Source organism: Ovis aries, chromosome 15 (genome assembly GCF_016772045.2).
Source record: "Ovis aries strain OAR_USU_Benz2616 breed Rambouillet chromosome 15, ARS-UI_Ramb_v3.0, whole genome shotgun sequence".
Lineage (NCBI taxonomy): Eukaryota > Metazoa > Chordata > Mammalia > Artiodactyla > Bovidae > Ovis > Ovis aries.
Window position 1 is genome coordinate 48,202,404 of NC_056068.1, and position 22,202 is coordinate 48,224,605.

General features: G+C 36.9%; 1 protein-coding gene across 1 annotated transcript; it reads left to right on the forward strand.

The window, feature by feature from the left end:
- The first annotated feature begins 10,443 nt into the window (after nucleotides 1-10,443).
- LOC101105439 (olfactory receptor 52A1-like) lies at nucleotides 10,444-13,023 on the forward strand. The gene has a single exon (XM_004016660.4). The coding sequence runs from the start codon at nucleotides 12,085-12,087 to the stop codon at nucleotides 13,021-13,023; it is 939 nt and encodes a 312-aa protein (XP_004016709.3). The 5' UTR covers nucleotides 10,444-12,084.
- The last annotated feature ends 9,179 nt before the right edge of the window (nucleotides 13,024-22,202 follow it).

A 22,202-nucleotide genomic window follows, 5' to 3' on the forward strand; every position in this document is an offset into this window, starting at 1 on the left:
TTAATTTAAAAAAATGCTAAGATTGTGGCATCCAGTCCCATCAGTTCATGGCAAATAGAAGGGGAAAAAGTAGAAGCAATGACAGATTTCCTTTCCTTTAGCTCTACAATCACTGTAAAGGGTGACTACAGTCATGAAATTAGAAGACCATTGCTTCTTGGCAGGAAAGCTATGACAAAACTAGACAGTGTATTAAAAACCAAAGACATCACTTTGCCAACAAAGGTCCATATAGTCAAGGCTATGGTTTTCCAGTAGTCATGTATGGATGTGAGAGCCTGACAACAAAGGCAGAGTGTCAAAGAATTGGTGCTTTTAAACTGTAGTGCTGGAGAAGACTCTTGAGAGTTCCCTGGAAAGCAAGAAGATCAAACCAGTCAATTTTAAAGTAAATCAACACTGAATACTCTTTGGAAGGACTGAAACTGAAGCTGAAATTCCAATACATGGGCCACCTTATGCGAACAGCTGACTCATTGGAAAAGACCCTGATGGTGGGAAAGACTGAAGGCAGAAGGAGAAAAGGGCAACAGAGAATGAGATGGTGGGATGGCCTCACCAATTCAATGGATATGAACTTGGGCAAACTCTGGGAGATGGTGAAGGACAGGGAGGCCTGGCGTGCTGCAGTCCATGGGCTTGCAAAGAGTCAGACACAACTTGGTCATTGAACAACAAAACAACTTTTATTTGAACAAGTACACATTGATACCTCTTCCTTATTAAAAATAATATTCTGTGGCCTATTCATGTTGATGTATGGCAAAAATCATCACAATATTGTAAAGTAATTATTCTTCAATTAAAATAAATAAATTAACTAAAAAAAAAAAGAGTGGGGATTCTAGAGCAGTCTTCAACTAGTCTTCAACTATTTTCACTCTAATACTCCTTAAATTTTAAAAAGAAATTATGTATCAATTATTATATTTAAATGTTAGCATCTAATATATTTCACCTTAACTCTAAATAGATTTAAAATATATTATTTTACAATATTTTATTGCAATGTGATTTAAACATATTTCTGCTAAATCTTTGGATCTGCAATATATCTTTTCTGTGTAAAAATGATAAATGTGTACCACTTTAAAAAAATAATTTCTCATTGTTTAAATCAGATTGACATTGTTAGAAAAAGTCCAAATTTATTCTTTAAGTCAAACGTGATACTATGCCCTCCACATTTATGTTTACTTTTAACTCTTAGAAAGAAGCAAAGAAGAGAATAAGAATGAGGAGAAGAGGGAAAAAAGGGTGGGGTGTGAGGGGAAGAAAGAAAGAAGGCAAGAAGGAGGTTAGTTCAAGAGCAGAGCTCTGTTGAAAGTCTGATACTCTCTGCCAGCACTTTGCTAACCCTGCCATCAGAGAAAAGAGACATATTCTTGAAATAGTCTCCTGGCACAGAGAGAACATTATGTCAAAATTATGCTTTCATACAAATCTGAAATAATTAAAATACTTATTGGGGCAGAAATATTACAGAAACAGAAGAGACTAAATATGAAACAGTAGAGAATAGTGAAGACTGTTCTGTTCACTTCAGTTCTGTTCAGTTGCTCAGTCATGTCCGACTCTTTGCGACCCCATGAATCGCAGCACGCCAGGCCTCCCTGTCCATCACCATCTCCCGGAGTTCACTCAGACTCATGTCCATCGAGTCCGTGATGCCATCCAGCCATCTCATTCTCGGTCGTTCCCTTCTCCTCCTGCCCTCAATCTCTCCCAGCATCAGAGTCTTTTCCAATGAGTCAACTCTTCGCATGAGGTGTCCAAAGTACTGGAGCTTCAGCTTTAGCATCATTCCTTCCAAAGAAATCCCAGGGTTGATCTCCTTCAGAATGGACTGGTTGGATCTCCCTGCAGTCCAAGGGACTCTCAGGAGTCTTCTCCAATACCACAGTTCAAAAGCCTCAAATCTTCGGCGCTCAGCCTTCTTCACACTCCAACTCTCACATCCATACCTGACTACTGGAAAAACCATAGCCTTGACTAGATGGACCTTAGTCGGCAAAGTAATGTCTCTGCTTTTGAATATACTATCTAGGTTGGTCATAACTTTTCTTCCAAGGAGTAAGCGTCTTTTAATTTCATGGCTGCAGTCACCATCTGCAGTGATTTTGGAGCACCTCAAAATAAAGTCTGACACTGTTTCCACTGTTTCCCATCTATTTCCCATGAAGTGATGGGACTGGATGCCATGATCTTCATTTTCTGAACGTTAAGCTTTAAGCCAACTTTTTCACTCATACACACCGAGGAAACCAGAATTGAAAGAGACACATGTACCCCAATGTTCATTCCTCTTTCACTTTCATCAAGAGGCTTTTTAGTTCCTCTTCACTTTCTGCCATAAGGGTGGTGTCATCTGCATATCTGAGGTGATTGATATTTCTCCCGGCAATCTTGATTCCAGCTTGCGTTTCTTCCAGTCCAGCGTTTCTCATGATGTACTCTGCATAGAAGTTAAATAAGCAGGGTGACAATATACAGCCTTGACATACTCCTTTTCCTATTTGGAACCAGTCTGTTGTTCCATGTCGAGTTCTAACTATTGCTTCCTGACCTGCATACAGATTTCTCAAGAGGCAGGTCAGGTGGTCTGTATTCCCATCTCTTTCAGAATTTTCCACAGTTTATTGTGATCCACACAGTCAAAGGCTTTGGCATAGTCAACAAAGCAGAAATAGATGTTTTTCTGGAACTCTCTTACTTTTTCCATGATCCGGCGGATGTTGGCAATTTGATCTCTGGTTCCTCTGCCTTTTCTAAAACCAGCTTGAACATCAGGGAGTTCACGGTTCATGTATTGCTGAAGTTTGCCTTGGAGAATTTTGAGCATTACTTTACTAGCATGTGAGTTGAGATGAGTGCAATTGTGCGGTAGTTTGAGCATTCTTTGGCATTGCCTTTCTTTGGAATTGGAATGAAAACTGACCTTTTCCAGTCCTGTCGCCACTGCTGAGTTTTCCAAACTTGCTGGCATATTGAGTGCAGCACTTTCACAGCATCATCTTTCAGGATTTGAAACAGCTCAACTGGAATTCCATCACCTCCACTAGCTTTGTTCATAGTGATGCTTTCTAAGGCCCACTTGACTTCACATTCCAAGATGTCTGGCTCTAGATTAGTGATCACATCATCATGATTATCTGGTAGTGAAGATCTTTTTTGTACAGTTCTTTAGTGTATTCTTCCCACCTCTTCTTAATATCTTCTGCTTCTGTTAGGTCCATACCATTTCTGTCCTTTATCGAGCCCATCTTTGCATGAAATGTTCCCTTGGTATCTCTACTTTTCTTGAAGAGGTCTCTCATTTTTCCCATTATGTTGTTTTCCTCTATTTCTTTGCACTGATCACTGAAGAAGGCTTTCTTATCTCTTCTTGCTATTCTTTGTGACCTCTGCATTCAGATGCTTATATCTTTCCTTTTCTCCTTTGCTTTTCGCTTCTCTTCTTTTCACAGCTATTTGTAAGGCCTCCCCAGACAGCCATTTTGCTTTTTTGCATTTCTTTTCCATGGGGATGGTCTTGATCCCTGTCTCCTGTACAATGTTACAAACCCCGTTCCATAGCTCATCAGGCACTCTATCTATCAGATCAAGACCCTTAAATCTATTTCTCACCTCCACTGTATAATTATAAGGGATTTGATTTAGTCCATACCTGAATGGTCTAGTGGTTTTCCCTTTTTTCTTCAATTTGAGTCTGAATTTGGTAATAAGGAGTTCATGATTGAGCCACAGTCAGCTCCTGGTCTTGTTTCTGTTGACTGTATATAGCTTCCCCATTTTGGCTGCATAGAATATAATCCATCTGATTTTGGTGTTGACCATCTGGTGATGTCCATGTGTAGAGTCTTCTCTTGTGTTGCTGGAAGAGAGTGTTTGCTACGACCAGTGCATTTTCGTGTCAAAACTCTATTAGACTTTGCCCTGCTTCATTCCACATTCCAAGGCCAAATTTGCCTGTTACTCCAGGTGTTTCTTGACTTCCTACTTTTGCATTCCAGTCCTCTATAATGAAAAGGACATCTTTATTGGGTGTTAGTTCTAAAAGGTCTTGTAGGTCTTCATAGAACCGTTCAACTTCAGTTTCTTCTGTGTTACTTCTTGGGGCATAAACTTGGATAACTCTGATATTGAATGGTTTGCCTTGGAAACAAACAGAGATCATTCTGTCGTTTTTGAGATTGCATCCAAGTACTGAATTTTGGACTCTTTTGTTGACCATGATGGCTACTCCATTTCTGAGGGATTCCTGCCCGCAGTAGTAGATATAATGGTCATCTGAGTTAAATTCACCCATTCCAGTCCATTTTAGTTCACTGATTCCTATGATGTCGACGTTCACCCTTGCCATCTCTTGTTTGACCACTTCGAATTTGCCTTGATTCATGGACCTGACATTCCAGGTTCCTATGCAATATTGCTCTTTGCAGCGTCGGACCTTGCTTCTATCACCAGTCACATCCACAAATGGGTATTGTTTTTGCTTTGGCTCCATCCCTTCATTCTTTCTGGAGTTATTTCTCCACTGATCTCTAGTAGCATATTGGGCACCTACTGACCTGGGGAGTTCCTCTTTCAGTATCGTATCATTCTGTCTTTTCATACTGTTCATGGGGTCCTCAAGGCAAGAATACTGAAGTGGTTTGCCATTCCCTTCTCCAGTGGACCACATTCTGTCAGACCTCTCCACCATGACCCATCAGTCTTGGGTTGCCCCACAGGCATGGCTTGCTTTCATTAAGTTAGACAAGGCTGTGGTCCTAGTGTGATTAGATTTACTAGGTTTTTGTGAGTATGGTTTTAGTGTGTCTGCCCTCTGATGCCCTCTTGCAACACCTACCATCTTACTTGGGTTTCTCTTACCTTGGCCTTGGGATATCTCTTCATGTCTGCTCCAGCAAAGCACAACCGCTGCTCCTTACCTTGGACGAAGGGTATCTCCTTATCGCTGCCATTCCTGACCTTCAATGTGGGATAGCTCCTCTAGGCCCTCCTGTGCCTGCTCAGCCACCCCTCCTAGGGTTGCTCCTCCCGGCCGCCGGCCTTGGCCTCGGGCATGGATGGCTCCTCCCAGCTGCTGCCCCTGGCCTCAGGCTCGGGGTGGCTCCTTGGGGTCACCACCCCTGGTCTCGGGCTCGAGGTGGCTTCTCCCGGCCGCCCCTGACCTCGGACATGGGGTGGCTCCTCCTGGCCGTTCCTGTGGCATCGCAGTCTGGCACTCTGGGCCGCTGTCCCTGACTTCAGACGTGGGGTAGCTCTCGGCCCCGCTTAGTGCAGTGACCAACCACCGCCACCTGGGCTTAGTGAAGACTAAGCAATGGAAAAGACTTTTCCCTGAACAAAAAAGGCAGAAGCTATGCAGTTCCAGCCGATTCTTAGTGTACACCCGTGGCGGATTCATGTTGATGTATGGCAAAACCAACACAGTATTGTAAAGTAAAAAAATAAATAAATAAAATTAGGAAAAAAAAAAGGAATAAAAGTCTTATGTTAATGTATTTTCAAACAAAACTACATATTTAAAATTTTAGACCATTAAGAACAATACTGATATGATTATTTGAGTAAATCTCTCACATACATTAACATTTTCATTCTTTTGTATAAATACTGAGCATGGAAATGCTAGGGCATTTGTTATGTGCAAGATTAGCTTTTAAAACACATTTCAAACTGCTCTCACTAATGGCTATACAATTTTAAGTTCTCATCAGCTGTGTATCAGAGTTCTGGATGTTCCCAATTATCACCAATGATTGGCAATATCAATCTTTAAATCTTCATCTATTATGGTTGATAACTACATCTGATCATAATTTTAATTTGCATCCTCTAAAAGATAAAGATGCTGTGGTTCTTTTCATGTGCTGAAATGCCATATGTGTATTTTTGTGTGCCTATGTTAAGTAATTTAAAAAATCTCTGTGATATACTTTTAGAATATTCCTAAATATTTCTTAATATTTTAATATATCTGGGCTTCCCTGGTGGCCCAGTGATAAAGAATCCACCTGCCAATGCAGGAGAACTGATTTGGTCCCTGGGTGGTAAAGATCCCCTGGAGAAGGAAATGGCAATCCACCCCAGTATTCTTGTTTGGGAAATACCATGGACAGAGGAGCTTGGTGAGCCATAGTCCATGGAGTCACAAAGGTTTGGGCATGACTGAGCACAGCACAGCCATCTAGTATGAAGGGTTAATAGGGTAGCAGAGATGTGCCTGCAAACGGGTCTCTCTGCTCAGGCTTAGTGTCCTTGCATACAAGGCATTCTGCCAAAGAGTCTGGACACAGCCTTGAGTTTAATGGTCCCTTGCAAACAAGGGAGCACTCCCTTCTTGAGATAAGAAGATGAGGGCTTTGTGCAGACTCTGTAGTAGACAGAGATTTCACTCCCCTTTGCTGTACGATAACATGTATGCACCTGCACTGTACTGAAAAGGCTTATTCTTACAGTCTGGAATTCTGCCTAAGGAGGGCTTTATAATAATAAACGGCAATTAGTTTGCCCAGTTCTTGTCCCTCTGGCCAGAGTGTATGTCTCTTGTGTGCGTCTTGTGTGTCTTGTATGTTCTGTGTCATTTCACTCGTAGTAACCAACATAGTAAGGATGCGTTTATGGGTTTATGTGAATTTTAGTTAGTTTTCTATCTCTAGCTTCTTCAATTGTGATAATAATTGTAACTGTACACTATGCTCTCTTCTGTATTACAATACCATCTCATGAGGGGAAAAAATTTGAAGAGTTATTAAATAAAGCCATTTTCAATAAATTTATCTTTTTAATTGTTGCGAATGTTTGAGCATATCCTGGATTTTTTTTTTTTTTAATGACTATCTATGTATTTTGCTTCCCTGGTAGCTCATATGGTAGAGAATCTGCCTGTAATGCAGGAGACGCAGGTTCAATCCCTGGGTTGGGAATATCCCCTGGAGAAGGGAATGGCACCCTGCTCCAGTATTCTTGCCTGGAGAATTCCATGGACAGAGGAGCCTGATGGGCTATAGTCCACGGGGTCACAAAGAGTCAGACACAACTGAGTGACTAATATACTCACATTCATGTATTTTGCAAATATTGCCTCCCTGTCTCTGGTTTTATTTTACTCTTTCTATAGCATGCTAGGGCTTCCCTGATGGCTCAGAGGGTAAAACATCTGCCCACAATGCAGGAGACCTGGGTCTGATTCCTGGATTGGGAAGATCCCCTGGTGAAGGGCATGTCAACCCTCTCCAGTACTCTTGCCTGGAAAATCTCATGGACAGAGAAGCATGGTAGGCTATAGTCCATAGCATTGCAAAGAACTGGACATGACTGAATGACTTCACTTTCACTTTCACTGTTCATAGAAAGTTAACCAATATTTTTTATTTTCATGAAGTCTAATATTAATCAGTTTATACTCTTGTTTTATGTTTTTTGGTCCTTTCTAAGAAATCTTTGCCTAATGTGATCACAAAAATGCTATTTTCTCCTAGCAATTGTATAATTTTAGATCTTACATTTAGATTTATAATCAATTTCAAGTTATTATTATTTGTTAAAAAGAAATTAATTTTTAAAATGACTACCCTGTTGTTTAAACATTATTTATATAAAAGACTATGTTCCATTGAATTATCTCAGCATCGTTTTTGAGACTCAATTGATTTTTTAATATAGGGATTAATAATGACTTCATATTTTATGGATTTTGGCACTTTAGCAGATTTTGGAGATACAAGTCACTCAATGACTACCTTTTTTAAAATAAGAAATAGACAGAAAGTAGGTCTTAAGTCTTACTCTGCTGAGGGCCTAGTTTGCAAGATTGATGTATGCTTCATAATGAATACATACCTACAATTTTTGTAAAAAAGTTAAAATTTATGGCACTCTATATTAAAGAATATTGAATTTCTTTTAAAAAGTAAACAAGAAAAAAGAAGAAACAAAGAAAGAAAGTGAAAGCCAACAAACATAAGGATTGACAGGCATGAATGTATTTTCAAATATTAAAATAAAGAAAAAAACCAGTTATCCTTCTGGGAGTAAAATTAACTGGGGACAGTTTTTCAAAGAATATTCAGCATGAACTGAAATCTGGGTAAGATATCCTAGCCTTCTCTAATGGGAACAGAGTGAAGAAAATGAAAAAAAAAAATTGTGTGCAATATTGTTCTAGTAGAAGACATATTGGAGATAACAGAATTCTTTTGAGTAGATAAAATAACTCTTGTATTTGTATAGCTTGAATGTCAGGACCCAGGAAAGAACTTTTGGAGTTACCAAAATTTAAGCATAGTTATTAAAGAGAATATATGGGACACAAAATGGTAAATTAGGAAATAAAAAATAGGCTGAAGAGAAGTATGAAAGTGAAATTGCTCAGTTGTTTCCGACTCTTTGCAACCCCGTGGGCTGTAGCCTACCAGATTCCTCTGTCCACGGGATTCTTCAGGCGATAGTACTGGAGTGGGTTGCCATTTCCTTCTCCAAGGGATCTTCCCGACCCAGGGATTGAACCGAGGTTTTCCGCCTTGCAGGCAGATGCTTTACCCTCTGAGCCACCAGGGAAGCCATCAGGAAGAGAAGTATAGATGTCAGTAAAATCTCTGAATCAGTTCCATTCAACATGAGTCAGTATAATGTTTTCATTCTCCTTCACAGAAGAATTTCTGCAAAGAGAATTAGATCTTTCACTTTTCATCATTATCTCTCATTCACCCTGAAATCCATTGTCAGTACTTTCCTCCAGCCCACAGAAAAGATTTGTCCTAAATTTGCCAACATATCCAAATTACATCAAGTATGTCTAAAGGTTAGTTACATATAATAAAGTCTAGAAACTGGGTAAAATACGTCAAAGAGAAAGGTATCATATGTATAAGACTTTCTAAGAATTTATTACTTGCACACATGATAAAAGTTATACTAATTCATCTCTCTGCATTTCCAAAAATTTGAAGAAATACTTTTCTTCATTAACAGAACGTGAAATGATTCCTTCATATATCTGACACACATAACAACTTCTTTTGAAGGAAGAGATGAACAACAGAAGGGAAGGTATAAATGGAGGGGTGGAAAAAATATAGTCATGTGTGAACCAGTTACTCAGAACTCCAACTGGTAGGATTTAGAAATGTCCACTAAAACTGGTCACTTTGAGAAATTCACCAAAAAAAAAAAAAATTACTGAATGTACAAAAATAGTCTCAGTAAAATACAAATCAAAGGAGTGAGACTGCAGGAAATAAGTGCATAATAAAGGAACATTATGGATACAGATTTTTCTTCCCAAATTGTCTGATTGAAAGGAAGTATTCCAGGTAATTTACTTAAGTAGAATTTATTGGCAAAGAAACATGTCTATAATAGTACTAGACTTTATGTTTGCTTTTTCCTTTGAGAAATAAGGAAGGCAGAGAAATAACTCAGCTTATTAAATGAACACTGGTGTATATAAATATCTCTTATTTAGAATTTTATGCAAGAGAAAAAAAGAGCAAGGAGATATCTGTAAATTGTAATAATAATTTCAGGGATATTAAGTGTGGATGAACCCAAGAGGACATAACTGAAATTTGGTGGGTCCCTTGTGGTTTAACTGGTAGTTAATAAACCCCTCATTTTATGTTTATAAATCCTCTTTCTCAACACATTTATTAGAGAATGTTAAACTAATGTTTAGCAGCTTTCTTCTTCAATTCAATCTGAATAAATTGATGCTATGCCTCCAAGTATTACAGATATTACCTTTGGTTTTATTAGAGAATGAATGCAAAAATCATGATCTCAGACAAACTTACAAAAGGTGGAATATGACTATTACAGAGACAAGAGAAAAAACATGAAAGGCTGTCCCAGAGATAGTTACTCATCGCAGACGGCCCCGGCACCAAATGGATTCGCGTTCCTGGCATTGACTGTGCTGTTACAGGGAGTCGAAATAGAATGAAGAGGGACTGAGAACACATATCACACAGGAATAAGCAGAGTCAGTGTGCTATAAATGTTGAAAGGTGTCAATATGAAGAACTGAAAATACTTTTCAGATATCTGCTAAAAGCAGAATGGGCACTGAACAATTAGCAAGTAAGTCTCACTGTTCCCAAGTTTACATCTGTAATGTTTCATTGTCAGCTTTTTCAATAGTAATCACTTCATCCAGTCAACTCTGCACTCAATTAGGTACTTCCCACCTGCCATTCCACTATCTCTAATTATCAGATCATGCTTAAATATTGCTCCTACTTCAGAAAGTTAAATACTGTGGATTTCCATTCTCATTCTGAAAATGTTTTAGAAAGAACAACTTGACTATTGTTAGAGTCAAGTATGCATGGATTGATATATGATTAGTCACTGGGGAGCAGACCTATGGATATCCAACTGTTTATTTTAATGACTAGTTTATCATAAATATATGTCAACTGATACAAGCTATAGCATTAGAATGACCTCTTGAGTCTTCCATTTGTGGTTTGGCAGTAGGAACCACAGCTGCTTCCTGCATTACTGCCCCATTTGTTGACATTCAGTGTAGGGTTAACTGATCATGAGTTTACTTACATGAAGCAACTTTATTGGAGAGTCTATGAAAGAATGAAACAAACCTAACCCTATTTTCACAAACTTACAAACATTTCTATAATGTTCAGTTTGATAATTTCTTGATTTAAAATATGCAGTGATTAACAGGGAATGATTTTGATCAGGTTCAGTTCAGTTCAGTCACTCAGTCATGTCTGATTCTTTGATCAGGTTAGCAAATTTGATATAACGGGTAAAAAGTTTTCAAAAAAATCATTTATCAGTGAATTGAGTAATGATTACATTTTTTCACTTGTTCTAAATTTCTCTTCTTAAACATTTCTGAAATCCTGAGGTGAGCTTTCTGTCTCCTGTGTGTAGTTCTATATTTGACATCTTTTAAGGAGCATTTCCTTCCATCCCTTCATTTTCTATTGAATTTTTAAAATATAAATTTATTTATTTTAATTGGAGGCTAATTACTTTACAATATTGTATTGGTTTTGCCATACATCAACATGAATCCTCCACAGGTATACCTGAGCTCAGAAAAAATGGCTCAAGTGTTTCAGACTATCTATTTTTAATGAAAAATCAATGAGCTTAAATTAGTCAAATCTCATGCTAATGACAGCTCTGAAAGGTTTAAACTCAAAAGAGAAGACTCTATTACATTTACCCAGGTTCTTGTATCCTTAGACCATTAAGAATGAGTCCTCTTATCTCTCTTTTCAGTTGCTACTCTGAGTTTCTTGTTTCCTAAAGGTCCTTCCACTCTACTTATTTTGTATGTGTATTCAGTAATGTATTTTATTCATTTTTAAACACAAAAACAGCTATTTCAGCTGTTGGAAATATAGGCAAATCTAATGCAGTTTTACTAGAAATGTAAAAAGGGGGCAAGAAACTTTGGATTTGAGTGATCTTTTCTAAAACTCTTCCTTCACATTCTTCTGAAAGATATCTAGTCTTCAATAGAGATATATAATATAGATCACTACATAAACAAATATATTTTTGTTTCAGGTGACAAGCTTATCTAGGTCTATCCTCTTTTGTGGATAGCATTCTGCACTAATAATGGTCAAGTCTGAGTTTTTGCCAGTCCAAACTGACTGTTTTAGACTGAGAAACAACTGAGAATAACAGAGTACTAAAGCAGACATTGGAATGTGGAATATGGAGTGAATTATCACCCTCTGCCTAAAATGTAACTGCCAGCAAAATAAACAGTGTATTATTTTTGTCCACAGGTCTGAAGTGAAATAACGGACGAGTCAGTAGTTGATCCCCTTACTTGGGAATTTGACTGGTTCTATCTAATGCAGTGGCAAATCACATTTTTAGGGCTTGCTGATGTCTGTCTTTAAAAAATTATGTATCATTATGGATCTTTCTTTTACCTCCTATATTTGAATGAGGCGGATGACATGATCTTAGTGTTCTAGCAAAAATCATGCATTCAATATTGTGACTTTGGATGAAAATAGGAATTAAAAGAGGAAGCAGCACTGACTGAGATATTCTTTTGTTTGCATCAGGAGACCCTAGGACACTATGTACATTTCCAACATCACAGTCTTCATGCCTTCTGTGTTGACACTAATAGGGATCCCAGGCCTAGAGTCTGTGCAGTGTTGGATTGGGATTCCATTCTGTATTATGTATCTCATTGCTATAATCGGAAATTCTTTGCTTCTGATCATCATCAAATCAGAACCCAGCCTCCATGAGCCCATGTACATTTTCCTAGGCATGCTAGCAGTAACTGATATGGCACTTCTTACCAGTGTTGTGCCCAAGATGCTTGGAATCTTCTGGTTTCACATACCAGAGATATATTTTGACTCCTGCTTGCTTCAAATGTGGCTCATTCACACATTTCAGGGCATAGAGTCAGGCATCTTGCTGGCTATGGCCCTGGACCGCTATGTAGCCATCTGTTATCCACTCAGACATGCTGCCATCTTCACTCCCCACCTCATTTCTCAAATAGCAAGTGCAGTAACACTCAGGGCTGCCCTTCTTGTAGCCCCTTGCCTAGTACTGATAAAATTCCGATTGCAATTTTACTACAAAACAGTCATCTCCCACTCCTACTGTGAGCATATGGCCATTGTGAAACTGGCTACAGGAAATATCCGGGTCAACAAAATCTATGGTTTATTTGTGGCTTTCAACATTGCTGTGTTTGATCTCTCTTTCATTACATTGTCCTATATACAGATATTTATCACAGTTTTTCGTTTGCCCCAGAAGGAGGCTAGGTTGAAAGCATTCAACACTTGTATCGCTCACATCTGTGTCTTCCTCCAGTTCTACATCCTTGCCTTCTTCTCTTTCTTTGCACATAGGTTTGGTTCTCACATCCCCACTTTTATCCATATTCTCATTTCTAGCATTTACTTGCTGGTCCCTCCATTTCTCAATCCACTTGTCTATGGTGCAAAGACAAAGCAGATCCGTATCCAAATGGTAAAAATGTTCTGTTTGTAAAATTTGCCATAAATAATACTTTGCTGTTTTACTTTTAGTGAATGGTAACGGTATTTCACAATATAATAAAACAACATGCTAGTTGAGATTCTTGAGTTTTCTGTTTGCTATATTTGTTGTTTTTAATCTGCCAGCATGTTAGCTGGTTTTAGGATCCTATAGCCCATGTCAATTCTGTTAATAGGATTATGGACTCTACCTCTGTAATGAGAGTAAGAATCATAAAAGAGGGAAATTGTGAGCATACATCTTTCTCTTTACTTGCAGAAATGGTGATATAATGAACAATTCAGAAAGGGGCTTCTAGGTGCAAGTAATGTATTATCTTCTTCAACTGGGTTGTTACATATTTGTGCCTACTTTGTGAAAAATTATTTAAGCTGTGCAACATATTTCTATGCATACATTAGACTTCAACACAAAGTTTTAAAATATTAAGTTAATGAATTCTCAAAAATGAAACAAAACAAAAGAGAAAATGTATCAAGTCAGAGAAATTGCTATAGGTTAAAGAAGTCTAAAAGGACATGAATATTAAATGCACTATGTATCTGAATTGGATTTAGGGCAAGAAAATAAAGATATAGAAGTCTTTGAACCATTTTCAAATTTGGAATATGGACTACTACTTAGGCTGTAATATGTCTTTAGTACTAAATGTCCCGATATTAGCAATACTACTATAGCTATGCAATAGATAACCTTTTTCCTAGGGAAATACATAACAAAATAGTTAGGTGTAAAGGAATAATATGTCTCTAAAAAAAACACTTCAGAAAAACAATCTATCTAATTATCTACCTATCAATCCATCTATCTAGTCATTTGTTGAGTGATAAAGCAAAATGGGGCAAAGTGAAAAATCATTTGTGACCTTGGGTAAATTTTATAAGGGAGTTTATTGTACTATTCTTGAAAAATATTGCACATCAGGATAAATTGTATTTTTATCAAGTACTTTTGAAAAATATTCTCAATTTAGAAATGGTTACCATTACTTACTCACTCAACCAAGGCAGAAACATCATGTGCTTTTGCTGTTGTCCTCAGTTCTATAAAATGTACAGATCTCAGTGATTATTTCTAAAATAAATTCTCAAATAAATTACCTTCTCTCTATTGTGTGTGTGAGCGTGTTCAGTTGTGTCTGACTCTGCAACCCCCTAAATTGTGGTCTACTAGCTCCCTCTGTCCATGGAATTCTCCAGGCAAGCATGTAGGATTGGGTAGCCATTTCCTCCTCCAAGGGATCATCTTATTCCTTTTTTTCAACCTTACATAAGAGCCTATGAAGAAGAAAATAATATCTTTTTCATTGTTTATTTGCTGGCATTTTTCATACAAATGCTGTGGATTTTTCAACAGAAATTACTTGATGAATCTGTGTCTTATTCCTGATTATGTATATCAATATGTGTAGTTTTTCTATGTGCTGAGTACTCTCCTGCTTTTAGAACTTAGACATTTCCTTTAAGGAATTTAGACCATTTTCCTTTCTGTCTCTCTCCTTTCCAATAGCTCTCATAGCATGTATCACAACATTTGCTCTGTATGTAACTTCTTTTTTCATATAGATCTCATGTGTAATTTATATGTATACTCCTGACCTACACACATATGAAACATTTTAAATATGAACAAATACATATTGCTGAGGATTTAGAAAATGAATGCACAAAAATTCACTGCAACTTTCATAATGAGAATTTACTTTCACAATAGGATAGTCTACATGATTTCCTAAAGAAGACAAAGTCTTTTCAGGTGGCACAATGGTAAAGAATTCCCCCGCCAGTGCAGGAGACACAAGAGATGCAGGTTCAATCCCAAGTCAGGGAGATTCCCTGGAGTAGGAAATATCGACCCACTCCGGTATTATTTCCTGGAAAATTCCATAGACAGATGAGCTAGGCAGTCTATAGTCCAAGGGGTTGCAAAGAGTTGGACGTGACTGAATGACTAAGCAGGCATGCACTAAAAAACATGTGGAAGAAGAGGTGTATCAAACACAAATAATTTAATAAGATAATATTTTCATAGTTGTAGAATAATTATTCCTACTCTTAAATTATCTTTGATTCTACACTTTATTTTTAGAACAGTTTAAGTTTTACCAAAAAAATAGGTAAAAAGTCAGAATTCCCATATAACCTTTCTCCCCTGAATGAATATTTAACAATTACATTTGAGCTTAGCTGCCTTTTTGATGATCAATTCATGTCATCACATTTATTTGGTATATCCTAAATTTAAAAATATGCATCTAGTAATTTTTCTAGTATGTTCTTTCTATAACATACTGACTCAAAATTTTTTTTAATTCATTGAGATGCAATTCACATACCATGTAACTCACCCTTTAAAGAGTACAAGTCTCTGGTTTTTGATATGTTAAAAGAAATTGCACAATCAACACTACTATCAAATTCCAGAACATTTTCACCATCCTAATAAATATATTTCACTCCCCTTAGCAGGTACTTCTCATTCTCCTGCCCCATTACAGGGCAACCATTCACTGACTTTCTGTGTCTGTGCTTTCACTAACTTGGACATCTCATATAAGTGGAATGAAACAATATTTGGCTTTGTACATCTGGCTTTCTTCTTAGAAAGAAAGAATAATGAATGAGATAAGATAAGAAATGAAGATAAGAAAGATGTCTACCTATCAATTAATGTACAGTTCTTAGTAAGATAGTTAAAGATAAGAAAGAAAGAATAATGAACTAAGAGAACACTTGGAATAATGTTCTCAAGGTTTCTTTGGGTTGTACATAAATAAGCATGTCATTTACCTTTATGCTTAAATGATATTCTATTGTATGTTGTACCTGAATATGCTCTTGCAGCAAGCAGATATCTGGCCAAATAAGCTTTTTCATGATCCTTCTCTCTCTGAATGGTAAGGATCACCATCTTCATTCAGACAATTCTACAAAAACTATAGGCATGTTCAGACCCTTCTGATTTTTATTATTATTTTTCACATTTCATTTAATCATATTTCTTCTTATTTGATGAGTTTTATTAGCCATCTGTAGTAAAGCTATTTGATTTCAATTTCTAACTGGTTATGTTTTTAAATTGTTTTCTCTATTTTTTTAAATTGGGAAATAAGTGCCTTTTCTGAAAATTTGCTGTTTTATATTTTATTTCACAAAGACATACATTTCTATTAAAAATGCTTTGGAAAATTTCTTATTGATATTCAGAGTTCAAAGGAACTATAATACATGTGTCAACAAAACAACAAAAAAAAATCACATCACTTAGAAAACATATTTCTCCCCACTGTTTTAACAGATTTTAACTAAGTAATATATAAGAATATATATGCCTCTAACATTCTACAGCACTTTGATGGCTTCAGGTTCAAACAGGTTTTGCATATTTTCTAAAAGTATATTGGGAGTCATTCAATAGGTCTATATTAGCCATTGCAATATATATAAAGAGTAGTGCCTAGACTTCAGACTCTGTGGTCCTCACCTCCATCTACTTCATGTACTATCTGAAAAGCAGTAATTCTTGATTTTCCTGAAAATATTTCATTTAATCATGGGTTCACCTGTCACTTCAGTGGGCATTTGGCACTCTGATAAGTACTGGTTTTGTGTTTTATTTTTTCTGGTGCAAATTCTCAGCTATAGCTGATTCCAGTCTGCTCATGTGAATCACTGAGTGCCCAGTGGCGAAGGCACACACACACTCTGATCCAGGCTGAGCTGGTTACCTGTATATCTGCTCACAATCCTATACCAGTGCTTTTTCTGAAAGTGAAAGTTGCTCAGTCGTGACTGACTGCGGCCCCATGAACTGTAGCCCACCAGGTTCCTATGTCCATGGAATTCTCCAGGCCAGAATACTGGAGTGGGTTGCCATTCCCTTCTCCAGGGGATCCTCCAGACCCAAGGATCAAAATCAGGTCTCCTGCTTTGCAGGCAGATTGTTTACAATCTGAGCTGCCAGGGAAGCCCATTGCTTTTTCTAGGATGATGACAATTTTATGGCAGTTTAATAGAGGATGAAGTCAGAGAGTCTTTTAATTCAAAAGGAACACGACTAATAAATAGTGCCTAACCCAATGATACAGGACAAAACCAGTGTGACTTCAAGTATGGTCATCTGGTAACCCATTCTCTTTTACTCTTTTCAGTGAATCAAAGTTTATTCCTTTCTCTTCTTGATACTGAAACTTAAAAAATGCTATTGTGAGGCACAAACCTTTCTTTCAACCAAATAAATAACTCTCATGTGGAAACTGACATCAATTTTAGACACTAAAATTTTTTAAAATATATACCATCCTTTCGCAACAATTCTGAACATAACTGGGCTAATTTGGTGAGAGCTGGTTTGGATATGGGATTGATTTGTATCCCGAATTTTACATAGATGAAGCTCAGAAAATGACTGTAAGCTGAGGCTCTGAGGTGAATGTTCCCAGGTCCGCCCCAGTCATGGGACTGAACAAGAAGTCAGTGCTTCTCTGACTAAAATTAGATTACAAAAATATATATATTTTTTTACTTCTCTGTCAGCATGTCTTGGATGGTTATTTTGAACATTTCAAGATGTTTGTTTTACCTTTATTGTTTCATTATTTTTGTAAATAAATATCACTGACTTGTTTTGTGCTGTCTTGAGGCACTATCCTCTTAGGAATTTTTAGAGGGAGGTTCATTTTGGTTCCCAGTCCTAAACTGAAACCAAAGTTTGAGAATTTTTTTAGATGCAGAACCAGCTATTAGAGATAAATCTTATATGCTCTGAATGTGCCTTCTTTTTCATTCCTGTCTCCAGTGAACCTGAAAGCTCAACAGGGATTGGTGAAAACCAATCCCCAGGTGTATCCTATAGTATAAAGCATTCACTCTTCACTATCTGAAATGTTAGAACATTTTCTGCTTTATAGTTTCTATTTGTATTACTACAGATGATCCCTGGTAAGTCTTTGGGTTTGAGATTCTGCACTGAATGTGGGAAATTGGAGGATTGGTTTCAAAAAGATGTATATGGTATGGGGAGAGAGGTAAGAGGGGGGTTCAGGATTGGGAACATGTGTACATCCGTGGTGGATTCATGTTGATGTATGTCAAAACCAATACAATACTGTAAAGTAAAAACAAAAAAAAATAAAAATAAAATATAAAACCTCAGAAGGAGGCAACTGCCAAAAAATAAATCAATTAATTAAAAAGTTAAAAAAATAAAAGATGTATATGTCATACAATCCAATTCCAGGATGTTAAAAAAAAAAAAAAGTAATACAATCTTACAGTAGCTGAGTGTTTAGTCACCAGAGAGATATGCCTCATGCTTTTCACAATATTTCTGAATGACTTAGCCATACTTGGTAACAAATTTTAAAATGAAGTTGAAAAAGCAGGATATTTAGAGATTGGTATCTGTGCTGATAGATTAATGGAAAACCTATTTGTTAAAAGGTCAGGAAATTATACATGTTTACTTCCCTAATAGCTCAGTTGGTAAAGAATCCGCCTGCAATGCGGATCCTGTTTCAATTCCTGGGTGGGGAAGATCTGCTGGAGAAGGGATAGGTTACCCCCTCCAGTATTCTTGGGCTTCCCTTGTGGCTCAGCTGGTAAAGAACTCACCTGCAATGCGGGAGACCTGGGTTTGATCCCTGAGTTGGAAAGATCCCCTAAAGAAGGGAAAGGCTACCCACTCCAGTATTCTAGCCTGGAGAATCCCATGAACTATATAGTTCATGGGGTCACAAAGAGTCAAACACGACTGAGCAACTCTCACTTTCACATTCACACTGGAAAAAATGGAGGAAAAACCTGCCCTTTAAGTAATTCAGTAGAAACACTTACTTAGATAAAGTGTTCATTAAATATCACAAGTTATTTGTGAGAAGATAAATGTCCATTGATTAATAATTGGCATTTTTTGACAGATCAATACATTTTATGTTTCCTTCCAACTATTTAGATGGATTTCGTCATTAATAATCAAAATCACATGGTAATTAGTTTCTATCTATGAATATTGCTTTAGAAATGAAGAAATTGATACAAACAAAGTTTTATAACGATGCAGAGAAGGCAAACCTAAGTAGCAACATCCAGATTTTAAACTCTTTTGGCTGACTGCAGATCTTGGGCAATTAACGGCCATGACCCATGGCTATTATCTATCATTGAATTGCAGATTTAGGACTTTAAGAAGAAATTAAGAAGGAAGCCATTTAAGACTCATTATAAAGAATATCTATTTGACATTTGGAGCTGTGCTGAAATGTGGCATGCTATCTCAGAAACAAACAGTCCTCTATAATCATGAGGACTTGAGACAGAGATGGGTGGGTGAATGTCAGAGTTCATAGAGGAAAGATTCCTGAGATCGTGGAAAGTGTGGCATTAGAGCCCTGAATTCCTTAAATCTTTTACATCTTGAAATTCAGCTGATTCAAAATTGGAGTTGTAACACTAATAATTCATGTTTTATGCCGTAAAAATGATCCAGGTATATCTACCCTGGCTTATGAATTTCAAGAGCTCAAGGTACCTTTGTAGACACAGAGTTCCTTTCAGCTTTTCTTTGGTCATTCACAGCTGAAATTCTCAAGGAAAAATCTCCTTTAGCTCCATCTCTCCTTAATTTCTGCTACATAAAGTCAGAATTCCTTGTTATTCCTTGTTATTCTTTTGCTATACCATAATACGTCATAATGCAATGTATGGACTATCACAAGTAATATTCAGACTGGGTCTCTTTACACTTAGCTGTCACATCTTACAAGCCATTCATCAAACTGCCAACAGAGTGAATTCTTTACCTTCCAAAAAAAGTGTCCTTCCACCAAAAATATAAAATCATTTGGTTTAAAACACTTTCATTTGATATTATTTCCTTTTATTAGCCATCATTTCTCCTTATGAAATGATTTGTATGTGAAAAATATTTATATGGAGACAATGTCACCATATATCACATGCTCTTGTGATTTTTGTACAAACTATTTTATCTTACCATGCCTGTCTCAGTCTCTTTCATCTAGTAATTTTTACTGAAAATGTATTCCCCTTCATAAGCAATTTATTCTGCCCATTTTGATTAAAAGTTTATAATCATTCATTCTTATTAATTGAAAAATGCTTTTTCTGTATAACTATATAACAATGTTTAGCAACCAGGGTGATGTGCTTTTCCCTATACATCTATGGGCTATTTGGTGACATCTAAATACCTTTTGAGTGCCAAGATGAGAAAGAGCTACTGACATCTAATGTGTAAGAAATAGGGATGTTGTAAACCTCTACAACACAGAGAATTACCCCAAAACAAAAATTTATCTGACCTATGCCTTGGTGGGCTCCCCTGGTGGCACAGTGGTAAAGACTCTGCCTGCAATGTAGGAGACCTAGGTTCAGCCCTAGGTCAGGAAGATCTGACCCACTGGAGAAGGAAATGGCAACCCACTCCAGTATTCTTCCCTGGGAAATCCTGCGGACAGAGGAGCATAGTGGGCCATAGTCTACGAGATCACAAGGAGTCAGATACTACTTAGCAACTAAACATCAACATATCTTGGTAATTGTACCATGCTTAGGAAACACTGTCCCAGAAAATTTTCATTAGGACTCATGAAGTTAGAGTCAATGAAAAAATTAATCTAAGAAGCAAGTTTAAAATTTCATTTGGGCCAAATTTAAGATTATAATTCAGGATTAACATCTCAGAAAAATCTGTGGACTGTTCCCCCTATTAGAAATGACAGCACAGTTATGTAAATTTTAGGGCAAAGAAAGTTGTACTTTGAATGATGTGTTGTTGACAGTTTATATAATCCAGATCTCCAAGAACAAGATGGTGGGTCATTGCAACCCCTTATAAGATTAAGAAGGAATGTTACCTTTTAAGGAGTTATGGTGTCAGGAGAGTATTGTTCTTTCTAATGAAGCAGGTATTTCTGCCCATGGGCTAGTTTGGTCTGATGCTTAAGACAGATAAACAATGCAATCTAGGGGGAGAGAAGAGGTCAAAGGGCAGAGAAAATAATTTCATGTTTAAATTATTTGTCTTCTCCATAAAACAAGAATTTTCTTTCTCATTAGGAATCTAAAACTATAATCTGGAAAGGTAACTACATTTTTCATAAGAGATACTATCTTTTAGATTGAAGGCACACTTTTCTATTTCTGTATCTGCTCATTTGTTTACTGTTCTCTTCTCTTTTGCTCACTTTTCTTTCTGCAATTATTCAAAATATTAACTTACCTAGAGCTATGGCTTCCATGTTTTATGGATTCTCTGGGTCAAGTATTCCTTATACAGCCATGTTAAATCTCTCAAATATTCTGGTTAAAGAGAGTAGCCTGTAATTTTGAGTCAAACCATAGAGATTGTTAGCAAGTATATGGATACCATGATGTTCCAAGTGGGGTCCTATGCCAGACAAGTGGCATCTAATAAACATGTACTATAATGTATCTAGTAAAACTATTTGGTAAATTAAGAAGCTAACTTAAGAGTTGTCTTCTTTCAGATCCTGAGAGGAACAATCTCATTGAAATCTTTAGTGTATTTTAATACAATTTATCCTGATTTAGCTGTATTCTGAATGTATCTCCTAATATTTACTGAATTATAGCTGTAAACTTTCAGAAGACACAAATTACTTTTTTTTGTTTCACCTAGATCAATATCCCATATAATTTAGAACTAAGTCCATTTACTTATGGGCTGCCCTGGTGGCTCACTGGTAAAGAATCTGTCTCTCAGTGCAGGAGATGAGGGTTCAATTCCTGGGTTGGAAGATCCCCTGAAGGAGGAAATCGCAACCCACTCCATGGCAACTTCCCTGGGAAATCCCATGGACAGAGGAGGGCTACAGTTCATAGGGTAGCAAAAGAGTCAGTCATGACTTAGCGACTGAACAACAACAAATATTTATTTATAGATTAATAAGTCTTAGCTTTTCATTAATAAAATAGGGTAATGATGCCAATATAATAGTCAGAGGAAATTTTAAAAAATTAAAATTTACAAACTTAAAAAAATAATATAATACTTATTTAACAATGTTTGACACTACTTTTTGAGTTTCAAGCACTCAGCACAATGTAAGTACTTCATAGTTATATGATAAATACATTGATATTTGTTCTATAGTTGGTGTAAATGATACTTTGATTATAGTGGATGCT